Genomic DNA, 17,192 nt, shown 5'->3' with positions numbered 1-17,192 from the left:
CACGAGTGCAGGCGGAGTGGGGACTCGGTCTACTGGGTCTGCTCTATGAGAACAGCTTGACAGCACAGGTGGGTGGGCTCGAGTGGTGGTGTAAGCTGGTGTTTCTCCAGGCTTTTGAACTTGTGATTTCCTTTTGGATCTTCTGTCTTCATGCAAGCCGACGAATGACAGCAGCTCAATTACAGAATGCGCTGTAATTTCTGACTGCAGGTTTCTACTTTCATTCCCCTAATCCAGTAATTACAGACATTTCTCCCTCCTTTACATTGAAAGAACACGGTTGCCACTACTAACACCACTTTTCTAATACCCCAACAATCTGTGACTTCCTTTATGCCCTTTTTGTAACTCTTGGTTTGAGAAATAAAAGTAATGGAAGTTACACATTGTTGATTGGTTGTACTACTGCTTAGCACAGAACTGTTTGTTGGGTTTGTTTTGTGCGTGCCTATGGTGACAAGTGGCTATTTAACTGCAAGGGACCTGATTTTAACTTGGAGGACATGACTCGCTTCAGTGGAGTAACTCTGGGGTTACACCAGTGCTGAGACAGAATCTGGCTCCCTGGTATACCCAGGCCAAGTGTTATGGGCAAGGAAGGTGTTTCCATTCTTGCCTCCTGAAAATTCACACAGGGTTGATATTACAATTTTGCTGACATTATGCATGCAGTTACAGATTCCCTGTTTTGTGAGCGCTGCTCTTAATGCAACAGACACACCTCCGACTTCAGGAGGCCTTACAGTCTGAGCAAAGCCTAAGGTGCCTGGTGGTCACTGTAGGAAATCACTGGCGGTGTCTCAGACACATTGCTGGTGGAGCTTCTGAGCGTTAGTATTTGGATGCCGGACTTCAGGGAGCACTTTTTTTTTGTCTGAATTTGTCACCATTCTTCTCCATTGTGGAGAGATCTGTGTTTTTGAAAAAGGCTCCGTGGTTTTCAGCAATTAATGTCACATTTGCATAATAGCGTTTCTCTGTTATCCCTTTCTTCTTCCACCTACCTGCTGAAACTGTGAGGATCCGTAATTAGTTGTTGCCATTATTTTTAACAAGAGGAGAGCTTGCGACAAAAGGATTGGGAAGAAAGACAGAAACACCGTGGGGCTAAAAATACTGACCAGAACCACTTCTGTCATTTGGGTATCACTTTTTTACAACTAATTTGGCACAGCATCACTAGTAGTGAGCTGCCTGCAAAGACATGAGATGGTTTGGGAGTAAGAAATAAGTCTGCAGGCTTCCCCTGCTCAGGCTAAGTGCTGTTCAGCAGGGTGACAAGTGGCTATTTAAATGTCTGTCTGATCTCATCTTTGTTTTTACTTTGCCCTTTAGGGGACTGCAGGAACGGTGCTTTGCTTTAGAGGGTTTAGGACCTGGTGATTTGTAACCTGTGAATCGTTTTTCTGGATACATGTTGTGGACCTGTCTAAACTGGCAACCCAGCAGCAGTACTCAAAGTTTCAATTGTGGAAAGTTAGATTCAGCAACCTGTCCAAAGTGCTAACAGAGCTTTTTGGTACAATATTCTTGGCAGTGGCAAAGAAGGTGCATCTTCCTAAAACAGTGTTGGGGCAGCAAAAGTGTCTTCTGATCTTTGGAAGCTGGGTGCCAAGTTCCTCTTCTTGTGTCTCAACACAGGACAGCATTTTCCCAGGCAGAGATGTGAGGCTGTGTTTCAGGAACAAGCACTTGCTAGAAAATTGTTATGTGCTGGAACGTGGTTTTCAACCTGTGGTATACCAGCCTGCCTGCAGGGGGGCAGTTTGGTAGGTTTGCACAGACACGAAGTGACTGAAGAAAAGGAAGTGCCTATACCATACAACAATCTGAAGAAGGGAAATTGCTATAAGAAATGCACATCTGATGGCAGTTTTTAGGAGTCTGCCTATCAAGAAGATTGAAGGACACTTTGCTAATATTACAAACCTATGCATTGTGGTAGTGTTTGAAATTCTGCTAATACTCTTTTTAGCTATCCAGTAATTGCACCTCTCAATGGGAACACGGCTCAGAGGTAATGATCCTATCAAGACAAGGGAGTATAGATTGTAGTAAAGGTTATGATGGTTTCTGAGAAAGGCTTAGCATTGATCCTTTTAGCTATCTGATTTTCCAAGAGGAAAAAAAAACAACTTTGAGTTAAGCAGGCGGTTCGATGTGAAAATTCTTATGGTTAGTTTTAGAAGATGGAACTTGGAGTGAATTTGCTAAACTGTTTTTTTCCCCTCTCTTTATTGATGAATGCTTTTAAAAAGAAATGGATTTTTCTTTCCCACACATTTCAGATGCTCTTCTCAGTTCTTTTTTTTCCCCTAACGTAAGTCAAAAATGTTAGAGAATTGAAAAGTAAAAATCCGTAACATTGAAAAGGCCATGTTGTGAAATATATCATAAACACCCTGTTAGAGCAGTGCTTGCTAATTAAGGGAGAGAGCTCCTGGGAAACAGCAAGCCTATAACAGAGATCAGCCCCCTTTGATCCTCTGTAGAGTTTGTAAAAACCTTGCCTGCCTAAACTTGTCTGCAGCTTGTTACATATTTTATCCATCTGCTGCAAGACCAAAAATAAGCAATTTATAATTCAGTTGAACTCCAGTTGTTCAGCAGATCGCAGACTGAGGAGCCTTCAGTACGAGGAGGGGACAGAAGAGAAGCCAAGCACAGGCTGAGCAGAGAGGATCTACGATGGGTTGTGGTCATACAGGTGTGTCCTTGGTGTGGCTGCAAAGCAGCTCAGATTTTTCCAATGAAACACTTCAGTGTCTGTCTGTTGTGTATATGTTGAAATCAGAATGTTTGTGGGGGTTTGCAGCTTTAATCTGGATGGATTTCCCAGGACTTGGTTAGAGTAATGGATCATAGAATATCCCGAGTTGGAAGGGACCCATAAGGATCATCGAGTCCAACTCCTAGCACCACACAGGTCTACCCAAAATTTTAGACCATGTGGCTAAGTGCACAGTCCAATCGCTTCTTAAATTCAGACAGGCTTGGTGCAGTGCCTACTTCACTGGGGAGCCTGTTCCAGTGTGCACCCACCCTCTCGGTGAAGAACCTCTTCCTGATGTCCAGCGTAAACCTCCCCTGCCTCAGCTTGACGCCGTTCCCGTGGGTCCTATCACTGGTGATTACAGAGAATAGGTCAGCGCCTGCCCCTTCACTCCCCCTCGCAAGGAAGTTGTAGGCTGTGATGAGGTCCCCCCTCAGCCTCCTCTTCTCCAGGCTGAACAGGCCCAGTGACCTCAGCCGCTCCTCATATGTCTTCCCCTCTAGGCCCTTCATCATCTTTGTCACCCTCCTCTGGACACTCTCCAACAGTTTAATGTCCTTCTTGTACTGTGGTGCCCAGAACTGCACACAGTACTCGAGGTGAGGCCGCACCAGCACAGAGTAGAGCGGGACAATCCCTTCCCTCGACTGACTAGCGATGCCGTGCTTGATGCACCCCAGGATACGGTTGGCCCTCCTGGCTGCCAGGGCGCACTGCTGGCTCATATTCAACTTGCTGTCAACCACAACCCCCAGAACCCTCTCTGCGGGGCTGCTCTGCAGCGTCTCATCGCCCAGTCTCTACGTATAGCCAGGGCTGCCCTGTCCCAGGTGCAGGACCCGGCACTTGCTTTTGTTAAACTTTATGCGGTTGGTGATCGCCCAGCTCTCCAATCTGTCCAGATCTCTCTGCAAGGCCTTTCCATCCTCATCCGAGTCCACAACTCCTCCAAGATTGGTGTCGTCGGCAAATTTGCTCAAAACACCTTCTAGTCCTACATCCAAATGGTTTATAAAGACATTGAAGAGGACTGGCCCTAAAATGGAGCCTTGGGGGACCTCACTAGTGACCATCTGCCAGCCTGATGTGGCCCCATTTACCACAACCCTTTGAGCCCTGCCCATCAGCCAATTGCTCACCCATCGTATAATGTTTTTGTTTAGCTGTATGCTGGGCACTTTGTCCAGTAGGATCCTATGGGAAACCATGTCAAAAGCTTTGCTGAAGTCCAAAAAGATCACATCAGCTGGTTTCCCTTGATCGACCAGATGGGTGATCTTATCATAAAAGGAAACCAAATTTGTTAGGCAGGACCTACCCCTCGTGAACCTATGTTGGCTGGGAGTTTTTTTATTTATTTATTTTTCTAAATATCCCTCTATTAAGGGAATTCCAAGCACTTAAAATCTAGAAGGCTACAAAGTCTAAAGACTCTACAGTCAGCAAAACAGCAGAAAAAATCTCCATAAATATAAGAAACTGTCCCTAACCCTGAAAAAGACTACACTTTACGTGCCTACTTCTGCTGTTTTCTCACTGGTACAGGGAACTTGGATGATACATATCCCCTAAACCCCGCTCTATCACTTTAACAGCAAGGTTGTAACTTCAATAATATTTGACATACAGGTGAAGGCATAAGGTCACATTCACAGTAAGCCCCATAATTCTGCAAAAATCATAAGAGACCTAGAACCACAAAGCAAACACGCAAAGTAACATCATCTTCCTATCCATAAGCATGCTCTAAAAATTACTGACCTGAAGAAGAGCTGCATGCAGTAAAGGCACCTACTACTACGTAGCTTGCTTTACTCTAAAAGATCCTACTAGTTGCTACCTCAAAAAGACACGCTTACCTCTCTCAACTTGGAAACACATCAGCCCATACACTCTAACCCACCTAAAGAACGCCACAACTGGCTGAAGGAAAAACAAAACACTTACCCGAAAGAGAACTGGGCTGTTTCTAGAAGCAACAATTCCCATGCTTTTGCTTCAGCTTTGAATATTGAAAGGACGATATGACCAAGTAAGTGACTGAAGCTATTTCAACTGGAATTAGCTCAAACCTTTCTTCACACTTTCTTTACACTCATGGTGGGTGAAGACATCTCTATATTAATTCTCTTAGGGTAGGAAGGCTCTGCAGGAGGATCTGGATAGGCTGGACTGATGGGCTGAGGCCAACTGTATGAGGTTCAACAAGGCCAATGCCGGGTCCTGCACCTGGGGCGCAACAACCCCAAGCAGAGCTACAGGCTGGGAGATGAGTGGTTGGAAAGCTGACTGGCCGAGAAGGACCTGGGAGTACTGGTTGATAGTCGGCTGAATATGAGCCAGCAGTGTGCTCAGGTGGCCAAGAAGGCCAACAGCATCCTGGCTTGCATAAGAAGCAGTGTGGCCAGCAGGGCTAGGGAAGTGATTGTCCCCCTGTACTCGGCTCTGGTGAGGCCGCACCTCAAGTGCTGTGTTCAGTTTTGGGCCCCTCGCTACAAGAAGGACATGGAGGTGCTTGAGAGAGTCCAGAGAAGGGCGACCAAGCTGGTGAGGGGTCTGGAGAACAAGTCTTACGAGGAGCGGCTGAGGGAGCTGGGCTTGTTCAGCCTGGAGAAGAGGAGGCTCAGGGGCGACCTTATCGCTCTCTATAGGTACATTAAAGGAGGCTGTAGAGAGGTGGGGGTTGGTCTGTTCTCCCACGTGCCTGGTGACAGGACGAGGGGGAATGGGCTCAAGTTGCGCCAGGGGAGGTTTAGGTTGGATGTTAGGAAGTACTTCTTTACCGAAAGGGTTGTTAGGCATTGGAACGGGCTGCCCAGGGAAGTGGTTGAGTCACCATCCCTGGAGGTCTTTAAAAGACGTTTAGATGTAGTCCTTAGTGATATGGTTTAGTGGAGGACTTCTTAGTGTTAGGTCAGAGGTTGGACTCGGTGATCTTGCAGGTCTCTTCCAACCTAGATGCTTCTGTGATTCTGTTAACCATCCTTTCCTTTTGAATCTGAACAGTCTTATATGGCACTAAAAGGATGTGTGTATGCATCACGTTTGCCCCAGCCTACTTGGTGCATGACAGCTGCAGGTTCAAGCCTTAGCTACCTCTTTGGGATGCCTGAAGGACTGCATCCAGCCCCTGCAGGTGACTGCAAATCACCGCCTTAATTCTGTGACGGAATTAAATTCACGCTTCAAAAAACCCGTCAGCCTTCACGTTTGTGGTGCCAGCCTCCCTGCTGGGGAATCTGTTGTGCAGCATGGCGCTGGCTGCCTGAGCCACGGGGCAATCGGCCACAGCATCCAGGAGACGTGGGACCAACTGGGTGTCAGCTCTGAAATAAGTAACGAGAGGAGCTAGCTATTCCCTACGAGAATATCACAAGTCTGCGTTCTGTTGATTTTTTAGAACAGATCAGAGCTTCCTTTTTGCAGCCATATGCTTTCTCTGCATTGGTTAGCTGTCACTCCTGGATGCCTGCATCCCTCCGAGGGCTACTGCTGTCGTGTTTCTTGCTGCTGCGATGGAGGCAGAGCCTTGTGAAGTCCTCTTTTCATCAAAATCAGACTCATTTGCTGTTTCCTGTAAATAATTGACTGGCTAAAAACGTATCCTGTAACTAGTACTTACTGACCCAAATTTACCTCCTTCCACATGTCAGAAAATCTCGCTGTCTAAATTACCATCGCTTCCCAGTGACTGCCGTGACTTACCAGTGCCATGCATTATGCTTGGAGTGTGTAACCAGCTCTGCGAGAAAATGAGTTGCAGAGGCTTTGATAAGGGCAGGGCTGGGCACAGAGGGTCAGTGAAGGGAGCAGCTCACCTGGGAGCTTGTGTCACGGCATTGTCTGCTCTTTGCCAAAGGTTTAAAGCGTGGCAGGGAGCATTGCCTGGGCCCCAGGGCTGGGTCAGAGGCCAGCAGCTGGCAGGTAGGTGCTGGAGTGTGCCCAGAGCCAGAGGAGTTTGTAACAGCCATCAGCTTTTAAACGGGCTTTAGTGACCTGTGTTTATTTACTGTCCTTGGTAGGACTGCAATTTAAAGTACATACTGAAGCGGATGATTAGCTTGTTGGAAGTGTCTGCACTGTAAGTCAACAGCACTGGACAAAATTATTCAGTAGAATTATTCAGTCGAGGTGTTTCAAAATGTAAGAGACCCTTTCAAGTCACTAATCTCATCCATAAGGAAGCAGTTCCCCCCCCCCAAAAAAAAAAGTGTAACCTCCTTCATCCATGCTCCATTTAAATACCCCAAACAGTGGGCTTTCCACAATTTTTCTCTGAAGACTGTTTAACAAGGTAATACACATTGCTGCTGATCTTATTTTCTTGCTACTCATTATGTATTTACCCTTTTATAGTTTGATTACTCCTAGGCCTCTAAGTTCAGCAAGACACAAATTAATACTGGTAGTAGTATTATTAATAATGCTGCTGGGATTATTTCAATTTCGAAACTTCTTTTTGCATCTTTTTAGTTCTCTGTTAGCCCCAGATCTGCAGCTATTTAATTCTTTCTTCCTAAAGCCATCATGCTGTGTGTGTAGGCTTTTTCTTCTCCGAGTCCCTCAAAGAATGTCTGTCTTGTGATAATCTGGGAAAATGTGTAATGGGCAAAAAAAGGCACTTTAGCTTTCTGCAAGTTATGACAGCAAAAAAGACCAATATTCCTATTTAGTATTCAGGAGAGCTTTAAGAAAGCAAGATATGGAAAGCCTGATTCCATCTTCAGCTTCAGAGAAATCATGTGTCGGAGTTCATCGCAACCCAAAGGTCAATATTTACAGTTCTCCAAATGTGTGGTTATTCTGGGTATGACGGTGCTTAAACAGCAGTTAAATATACCAACTTTTATAAATCTCTTCCTGTGATTGTTCTGTACTGAAGTAGTGCTATAAGGACCTGGGCTGTGTCTACCTTCATAGTGAAGATGTGGCTGAAGCAGGTAGCTTATTCCAGCCACTGAGAGTTATAATGGGCATACAGACCAATGCTTTTGTTAACTTGCTCCTGTTTCCAGTAATTTAATATCTATAACATCCTACCTCCTGTCTTTTGTTCATTTCTGTGAAGGGCACAACTATTTTTCTTTGTGTTACTCTGGGGCAGAGAGGGCGTCTGTAAATCCCTTCTGAAATAAAGCATTTGAGGTGGTTTTCTGCCACAGGCTGGTTCTGCAAGCTTGGGGCCTGTCACTTTAATCAACCAAAACATAATTCTCCCCAAATTTTCCATGCTTCCCTTTCCCCATCTGGACATGCTAAGGGTGTGGAGGAAGTCAGGGCCAGGAAGTTATTTGAGATTTTTTGACTGAAGTTTGTTTTGTACTTTCTTTTTTTTTTACCAGGTCTGTTGATGGCTGTAACCAGAACGTGCGTGCTTCAGAAAAGGTACTTTTGCTCCCATGTTCTATGTTTGTGCTTTTATATAAGGTTTAGCAACTCTGCAGGAATATGTGTGATTTGTCCGTCATTTCTGGCTTTCTAGTGGTATTCTCAATGGGTGGAAGTCACTTTTCCATTTCTCCTCTCAGATCCAGACACCTTAGGTGGATAATGTGTTGGCAGGTGTTGATGGACAAGCAGTTTGCAGTAATCTCTTCTGATGCTTATTCTTGTAGCTCCCTGAATTATAAGTGACATGCTGGCAAAACCGAACAACTGATCACCAGATACCGGCATAGTGTTAAACATGGCTTCTGAGGCTGCTCAAAATTTCCTCCAGCCACTGTCATCTTGGATGTCTCAAATATATGAAGCTATCCAGCAAGCAGGAGACTCTATATCAGCTTCATTGCTGAATTTGAGCGGAGTGGGTCGTAAGTCAGAGGAAGAAAGAAACCAGGACTTGGAGGACAATGGAGGAGTTTATGAGAATTATTCTGAGGAATCAGAAGATGAAATACACATGGACCTGTGGGATGAGGAATACACATATCCTAGAGAAGACGGTCACATTGGGGGTCCTGTTCTTGCTTCACAACCCCTCCCTAGTGGCTCTGACCTGGGTCTCCAGAGGCAAAAATGGGTCAAAAATACCACCAGCTTACCAGAGCAGAGTGTTGAAAGCACCAGGCCTTTGGCAGCCAACGGATCCTACTGGATGAATGAAGATTTCCAGCCACTTGATCGGCTTCCTACTATCGCTGAGGAAGAAGGTGAGCCCTCTGTGAGGGTCAGAGACCACGAGAACAACCTCAGCGTGGGTGGCTCCACAGAAATTCATAATGGCAAGGCAAGTTTTGCAGGTAAGCATCTTTCAAACACCCAGACCACTTCTCCACTATTGATTTGATGCAGTTGCTAATCTGCTCGTTTTGTTCAGTGTTGTCTTTGTTTCTCACAGCTAAAACAAAACCCAACAAAAATACCAGAGAAAAATCTAACCTTTCCCTCTTACATTTTCAGTTCTTTTCTTGTTCATGAAACTGATCTAACTGAAATGAGTGGAAATCTCCAGGATGAAATGCTGTTAGATGCCACTCAGGCCCGGTTGCAGTAGCATGGAGTAGTTTTCTCACCCAACCATGTTTTGTTTCAGGTAGCAGGATCCTTCGAAGATAGTGTTTAGCCTTAAGCCTTTGCTTTGAGAACCATCTGCCTTTGCGTCATTGCTATTAAAGATATATATATAATCTCAAACCTTGTTTCTTTGTGCCAGGAATCTCAAGATGTTACTGTGCCATGTGCTGTGAAATGCTGTACTAAAAAGTCCCAGCCATATCTCATGATTTTATGGATGAAAGGCTCCCAAATCATTTTCCTCCCCTCCCACCACCCCCACAGGCTTTTGAAATAAAACTGAAAAGGACAGCAGGCAGGAGATTATGGGATGGAGAAATGAATTTGGTATTTTCAGTTTAAAATAGACCTAACTGTGACTTCTGATCATTAAGTGACATGAACAGCTTCTCAGGTCGTGCTCAGGACTGAATCTCAGCCACTTGAATTGTACTCACTGGCTACCTCTGTCCGTGTGGCCAGTGGTTCCATGGGCCACAGAAGGCTGATGGAAATTTGTCCCAACCAAATGCAGGAAAGCTGCAGTCCTGCTGGCACCACCTTGGGGTCTTGGTGGGTTAAAGCTGCTCCTCAGGAACAAATCCCTAAGAAGGGGAATAATGGGAGGAGGACAGGGAGGTTTACAGTATGAGGCTGGTGGAGAACTTGAGACTTGCTGAACCTCTTCAGAGCTCAGTTTCAAATATCTAATATCTAAGAGGTTCTGTCTAACCATCAGGAGGCACTTCTGTGCTATGTGGTGACGGAGCACTGGCACAGGTTGTCCAGAGAGGCTGTGGGGTTTCCTCCTTGGAGATGGTCAAAAGCCATCTGGGCATGGGCTTGGGCAACCTGCTCTGGGTGGCCCTGCTTGGGAAGGGGCTTGGGCCAGATGCCCTGCAGAGGTCCCTGCCAACCTTAAGCAGGTGTGATTCTGTGATTCTGTAATTGAAAAGAGCTTTCGGTTTAGCTGTTCTGTCCCCCAAGCTGGGGCTGCTTGTGTCATATTCCAATTGAATGAATACGGATTCGAGCAGGGCTTGTAGTGTCCTTCCAGGGCGTGCTGGAGCCATGGTTCCCTCTGTACAAGTGCTGCACAGGGCAGGTTGTCCTGTCTCTGGACCGTACCCTTGCTCCCAATGGGTGGGAGAAAAGGTGGTGAGCTCTTGGGGAGCTGGGGGCCAGGAGCGAGCTGCTGTCACTGTCAGAACGGTTTCTCACCTGCAGGGACACCTGAGGAGGACGGTTCTTAGGAGCACTGGGATGGACAACATGAATTTTCTGGTGAGATTCATACGGTAGCGTGACATTCAGAGGTGCCAGAGTAACCCGTCACTGCAGCCGAAGGGGAGAGTCGCTGTGAACCTTTTCCCCAGCCAAGAGCAGCAGATGCTGACCGCGTTGGTGCTGGGCTCTCTTATTACTTACTGGCTTTCCTTCTAGAGGACTAGGAGGCTGGCCTCACAGACCTCCCTAGCACCCACCTCGCTGCAGCCTAGAGTGCTCCGCTTCCCCACAAAGCGCTTTAGAGGGCATTGCAAAGCTTTTTACACCAAAGGGGATGTCACCCCAAATGCTCCCAAATGGTCTTTTATCTTCTTATCTCAGCAGTGCCCTGCACAAAGGGCCATCCAGTGCTCTCAATGCCTGATAGTCGTGAAGTTGGCTGCTGGAGGGCTGGGACCCCATACCTTTCTTCTCAGAGCTATCCAAGTTGTATAATAGGAGAGAAGGTGCTGAACTGGGATTTGAAAATGCCCTCTGTGAGAACTCTGATGTGGGAGGACTCATTTTGCTCTTCTCAGCGACCCTTCTCTTCCAAAACACAGACATGCTCTTTGTATTTCACGTGTTTCTTTGTATTTCCTTTTTTTCCTTTAGATTCATTCTCTAACATCAAGAGTGTGAACTCTTCTGATGGTGACCTAGACATGTAGGGAGGCTGTAATGCCCTGACAACTTAAAATTTCAGTCATGGATTAGAGTGATCAAAAGAAGATGTTTGAGGTATCCTTATTTCTGCTAGTTTTGTTACCTAACCCTAAGTGACAATGTAAGTGAGCATATGGACTTGCTGACATTCAGCAAAGGCGTTCAGTAGCATCGCTATTAGCTTTGAGCATTTTTCCTTGCATTTGGCATTTTTTCTTCGTTTGTACAAAATACATGTATCCTGTTTATCCTTATATTCTTTCAGAACATTGCATCTTGACTTTATTTCACTTAATGTACCATATTTCTCTCCACAATAGAATATTTTAAAGCTAAATTGGCACAAAACAGTTGCAACGCTGAATGCTTTTTGTTGCCATGGAAATATTTCTGGGCACTTACTGAAGACCTGGTTGCCAATAGTAATGTAACAGAGAAAATAGATATGCTTCATTTAGCAGCCACTGGTGATTAAAGAGCCACAGAAACCCGTTACAAGGTCATTCCAATATATAGTTTATTAGATTTAGGGGGGAAAAAAATCACCCTAGAAGAGAATAGTTTAAAAAAATAATTCAAAACAAAATCCAGTTGTTCCCCTCTCTTAAACTTACATCATGCTTCTGAGATGAAATAAAATAAAATTGCGGTTAAAACCCATCATTATGCCGCCTTCTTTTTATCAGATATGTTTCCGATCACATTTTTGCCTCCTAGGAAATGTGTCCTAGCTCCCAGGGTAGCTTTTCTGACGCCCCAGAGCAGCTCACGCGTTATTGAAAACCATTTTTAGGCTTAGGGATTTAATACAGCATTTTAGCAACGAGATTCTTGGGTTCTTAAGTCAAACGTCTGCTAGGTACCGCGGGGCATGCTAAGCAGCGGGGTGCAGGGCTGGCTGCTGCCGAGTCCTGGTCTGCATTTAAGTGATGCTTGTCATGGTGTGCCGAGGTTTTGAAACAAATGCAGGGAAAAGTTTTTCACCTCGGATGCTTTTGGGCCATGGCATAAAAACAGGGAAGTAGTTCACCGAAGCACGGTGCTTGGTTTGAGGGGTTGGTGATGGGAATGCAGCCCCTTTGTGCAGGCAGGTCTCTGCCACCACTTGTACATTTTGCGAATACAGATGAACTTCCTCTTACAGCTTCCTCGAGACCCTCCTTGTTGTCTAACCTCAGTGTTTCTGATAGAGGAACCATCACCCATCTCAGAAGGGGGAGAGAGCAGCCTTCGCATCCCCCTGAGGCTGAGACGGAGCGGATCAGCTGACTGGGGGTGGCTGGTGAGAGAGCGGCTGCCAAATCTATCATTGCACATTTGGCTTAAGAGTTGGGGAGGAAAAAAAAGCAGCGGAGCAATAAGGCACTTCCAAAAGTAGTGCGCTGCTAGCAGAGGGGTAGAGCTGGCCAGTCCGTCTGTTTCCCAGCCTGGCGCTATTAGAGAAAATCAGTACTGATGAAAAAAAGTGAAGAGCAGCGATAATCGTGCCATGAATGCAGTGATCTCAACCCGCTTCTTCCTCGGGGCCTGCGTCCTTTGCAAACAAAGTCAAAGTGACCATTAAGCAAAGCGGTTTTGGCAGTGGCTGCTCTGAAAAGACACGGGGAGAGGCACATGCCAGCAGAGCCGAGGTTGTGAATCAGAGCTGAGCTATTTTTGCACAGCCAGTTCTGTGATTGAGGAGCCTCCCGAGCTGTCTGACACCGTGTTCATAACACGAGCGTAATATATAGGTGAGCACTACGCTGAAATTGCATCAAGTCTGGGGAGATTTTTCCCATCAATTAGGCAATCCCAGTGCTAGTTGAAGACTGCGTTTCAGCTACACTAAAGTAAAATTTTTGACCTTGGAACACCAGGAAGTTTGGTGTCCTAATGGGAATCTCATCTGGATGGCTATAGTCATCCTCCACACGTGTGTAACGGGAGGCTCTGAGAGTTTCTAAAACTAGAAAGCTCCGTTGCATTTACTCACCTTAGCCTCCAGCTTAACAGGGGTCATTGATTTTTCCTGGTAATCGCTGTAGTGGAGGAAATTATTCTTTCTGCTCTATGTAAGAACTCCTGACCTCAGTAAATGACCCTTTATACGGCCAGAAATTCCTCGGCAAGAAGTGAGTTTTCATTAGGTCCTGTAGCGTAATCCACCTGTACCAAAAAGCTGTTGCTTGTGTGATAAATCAAACTTCTGCCTGCACCTGGGACTAAAATAGATAGATGGGCTGTTTCCGTTTAAAGACCCCGAGTGTTGATGTATTTTATCACCTGTCTGCCTACGGAGCCAGCCTGTGCTCCAGCCAGAACGTAGCTCTATAAAAATCAGCGCCTGCTCTCAAAGCAGGACATCTGAAGAGGGTACACTGAATCAGCAGCACCACTAGGACTGAGTGAAAGCAAGCAAAGACAGACGGTGGACAAAAGCACTTCACAGAAAATACTCCTGGCTGCTCGAGTGGGAGAGATGAAGTGCAGACACGAGTTTGCATTCAGCGCTTTCTCTCTGGGAAACTCAGAGCCACTCAGGAAGTATTTGTGCGCAGACTTTTGTCCTTGCGAAGGTGGCACCGTGTTCCTTTTTATATTTAAAATACTCCTTTGCAGTTCTGCCTTTGCAAAGCTTCAAGTTATAAGGTATTTTCATCCGGGATGCTACAAGTAAGTGGATGAGAGTATGCGACGGCCCTGAAAGGGCGGCGGATGGCAGTATTTCCAGCTGTATAGCCAGGGGAGTGGAGGCAAAGAGTGGTTCAAAACACGAGTTTTCAAAGGCGCTACTATTGCGGGATCTGTCTTTTCCCCGTCAGCACTGCTGCTCATCCTCAGTTCGTGGTTTTAGGTGCAGTCTGCCAGCCCGCAGTGGATCACTGGTTTGGATTTTCACCGAGTTCCTTGCCTGGCAGGCAAGGCTTCGTCCTGCCCAGCTCCCTGGGGGGCTCTGCTCAGGAGCACTCGTCGTCTGTGCTGGCCGTCGAGCAGGTTGCATAAGCTGCGTGCAGAAAGATTTATTTAAGAGGAAGAAATGCCTGTTGCCATTCAGCACAGTTGCAGAACAAATTGTGTGTGTGAGCGTGTGTGTTTGTGCATGTATTTTCTGATCCGCTTTTGCTAAGTGGCATCCTCTTCCCACTCCCCATATGGCAGTTGCGACTTTATCTTCCTCTGGGAAGGTTGTTTAGGGCTCAGGAGGCTTCATTTGCCAATAAGCAGCATCTTGGCAGCAGCTGGGAAGTGCTGCCTCTCTCCTAGAAACCCTGCCTCCTCACCTTCCTTCTCCTACTACAGGCGAGGCAGGTGTGAATGATCTCACTGCGTCGTGGTGGAGGTTACGTGCAGGCATACTAGCAGCACTCTGCAGCACTAGGACATAGTATTTCCCTGAGCTGACACAAACAGTAGTACTTCTTTCCATTTTCTGTTTCCAGCTGCAGTCGTTGCTCGCTTGGCCTGCTTTGCAGGAGGCTGCTTGTGCAAACCCACGGCTGCAGGCAGATGCTTGCGGAAGGGAACGGCCGTAAGAACTGCCGGGTGCATGGGTAATCCTTCTCTGGTTCTTCCTACCCTCTTTGTGTTGCTTGCCAGCACAAAGAGCACTCGTATGAACTTATTGAGATGGCATCGCTCTGCCGAAAGGTGAGCTGGTGGTGCTCCTCACCTTTTGCCAGAGGTAGGGGGTGAGGATGTGACTTCATTTCTGGCTCTTGTGATGAGCTGCTGGCAGCCATCGTCATCGTGAGTGGCCTGGTGGACTCCTGAAACACAATTGTGGTAACCAAGGGGAAAGACTGGGATGAAAGAAGAGAGGGAGATTGCGGTCATGGGGGAAAAATGTGCAGTTTTACAGGTGGTGAGGGGCAGTGTTGTGCTATGTGGATCTTCCAGGTAGTGAGGGAGATGTGGCTGGGCTGGACCTTTGCATGTGCGTTCGTGTGGTTCTTCTGCATTTACCTCTGGTTTAGGAAGGCTTCATCTATACCTATTTGTAGTCCAGCCATGGATTTAGACTGAATCTCAGACCAATCTGTAGCATAATCTGTAGAAGACAGGTGACTGTGAAAAGAACTGATGCTGACTCTGAAAATAACTGCTGCTCTCCTGGCCTCCTCACCCCACCCAGCAGCTCCCTGACGTGCAGGCACGTGCTCCCCCATCCAGAGAGCTGAGCAGTGATGCGTGATGAAGCATCCTTGGAAGGACTCACGGCACCGGGTGAGTGTGTGCCCACGCAAGCCACGTGCTCGGAGACGTTTCGTTCCTCGGGCTGAGGAGATTCGAGCCCATGCGGTCTATACGTAGCAGCATAATCTGTGTGGGAGCACTTTCCAGCAAATAGTTTGAGAGTCGCAGTGCTGGAGAGGAAGCCCTGAGTTTGGATTAATGAGAACACCAAGGTTTGCTGAAGCTCTGTGTCACAGGGCCTGGACCTCTTACCGTAAATAATGTGCTGTAGCTGTGAGACCATTGGGCCTGAGGGTGGTTCTGCAGTTGTCAGTAGGTGATGTAAACCTGCAGCTGAGGAGCTCTGACCTTCCCTGCTCACAAGCTGTGCTTCTTCCAGTGTCGCTGTGTGGGGAATTGAACCAGCTCGTTGCTTCCTCTGAGAGTCACCTGCCCCTTCCTTGTTACTGATAAGCCAGGTGAGTCGGCCACAACTGGAACAGGGAGAAATGGGGAGGAGAAGGAAGACAGGACTGTCCCCTTCAGGTGACAGCAGTGGTCACAAACCCGTCAGAGTCCTGTTGCACCACATCTGCAGCCACCGCTGCCCCTGAGGGCCGTGATTTCCCCCGGGGTGCCGGGGCAGCGGTGGTGTTGCAGCAGTGGTGAAAGGAGGCTGCGGTGAATCAGCCCCGTGGTAGCAAACAGAAAGGTTCAATTAGAAAAGCCAGCAGGAAAATAAAGATCTGCCTTGTTGCAATGCGGTAGTTATCCGTAGCAACCCCAAACAAATATCTGTGCGAGGGAGGCGATTTCCACCCTGTTAATCAGCAAACAAAGCCTTGGGGGTGTGAAGCTGGTGGGTACAGTGCTGAGCGCCACGAGTGGTGCGTAATCAGCCTGCATTTGCTGGATCTGGCTGCTTGTGAGTGTGGCACAGCAAAACCGCAGGAGGAGCAGGAGTCAGTGTATGGGGTCTCCTTGTCCAGCTCGATTTCTGTGAGGGGGGAAGGCCATTTTCTGGATGAAGCTAGTGCTGCTTCAGGCAAACCTCCTTACATCTAGTAGAGGGAGCTTCCAAAGTGACTTTTGTTGTAGAAGGAGAACCAAGTATCCAAGCCAGGCAGAAGAGCTGGGCGACAAGGAACCTGAAGGGATTCGACCCCTTGTGGTAAAAAGGCAACCAGGAAAGCTGTCATGAAATAATGCTTCTAAAGGGAAAGGAGCTGGCCGTGGGGTGCAGCACGGCTCAGGGTGCAGCCCTGTCCACACCAGGGGATTTTCTGGCTTAGCAGGGTCCCCTGCACTGCGTCACCTTTTGTCTTCCACTTTTCTGCAAATCCCGGGCCCATGCTGATAAAACCTGGTGACACAAGCAAAGCCCGACTCACGCTTACTCCACACATAAAATGCAAAGTGGGTGACTGGGAAAATCAGGGATGGGTTTTGCTTCTGCTCCTTGGCTGCAATTTCCTCTCGCTGTGGAAGAACCCTAGGCAGCAAAGCGGGAGTCGGTTTGAAGCCGAATCCCGTGTTCCTATTTTTAAAATCCGAATTTTGGAGTAGGAAAAAAAGCGGTAGGAAAAGATGTTGATTGTCACGCTGTTTTCTGTGGGCAGGTCTCTATTTCTTTGCACAGCAGCGTGCAGAATTGGAGTTTATTGCTCTGACTGCTTCATTGTTCAGCTTTACAAGTGCCTGATGGCCAGAGCCAAATACCGCAATTGGTCTTGTTTCTGATTACCCCTTGACTTTTTTGTTTGCTTTTCGCTTGCAGCTGGAAATTTCCCCTGCTCTGAAAGCTGCCAAGCTGTGATTCTCTCTGCCTGCATCGCAC

The 17,192-nt window shown here is 47.1% G+C and overlaps 1 protein-coding gene across 6 annotated transcripts in view; it reads left to right on the top strand.

The window, feature by feature from the left end:
- The window catches only part of SYT16 (synaptotagmin 16), a 102,457-nt gene that overhangs the window by 55,653 nt on the left and 29,612 nt on the right, over positions 1 to 17,192 (top strand). For all 6 annotated transcript variants that reach the window (XM_035551111.2, XM_035551112.2, XM_035551116.2 and 3 more), the window contains 2 exons: positions 8,116 to 8,158; positions 8,389 to 9,015. In XM_035551111.2, coding sequence (XP_035407004.1) covers positions 8,460 to 9,015 — 556 coding nt within the window. In that variant the 5' untranslated portion in view covers positions 8,116 to 8,158; positions 8,389 to 8,459. The remainder of the gene's footprint in view (positions 1 to 8,115; positions 8,159 to 8,388; positions 9,016 to 17,192) is intronic.

Source organism: Cygnus atratus, chromosome 5 (assembly GCF_013377495.2).
Source record: "Cygnus atratus isolate AKBS03 ecotype Queensland, Australia chromosome 5, CAtr_DNAZoo_HiC_assembly, whole genome shotgun sequence".
NCBI classification, from domain to species: domain Eukaryota; kingdom Metazoa; phylum Chordata; class Aves; order Anseriformes; family Anatidae; genus Cygnus; species Cygnus atratus.
Note: the sequence above shows the minus strand (reverse complement) of the source record. Positions and strands in the feature narration are given on the sequence as shown.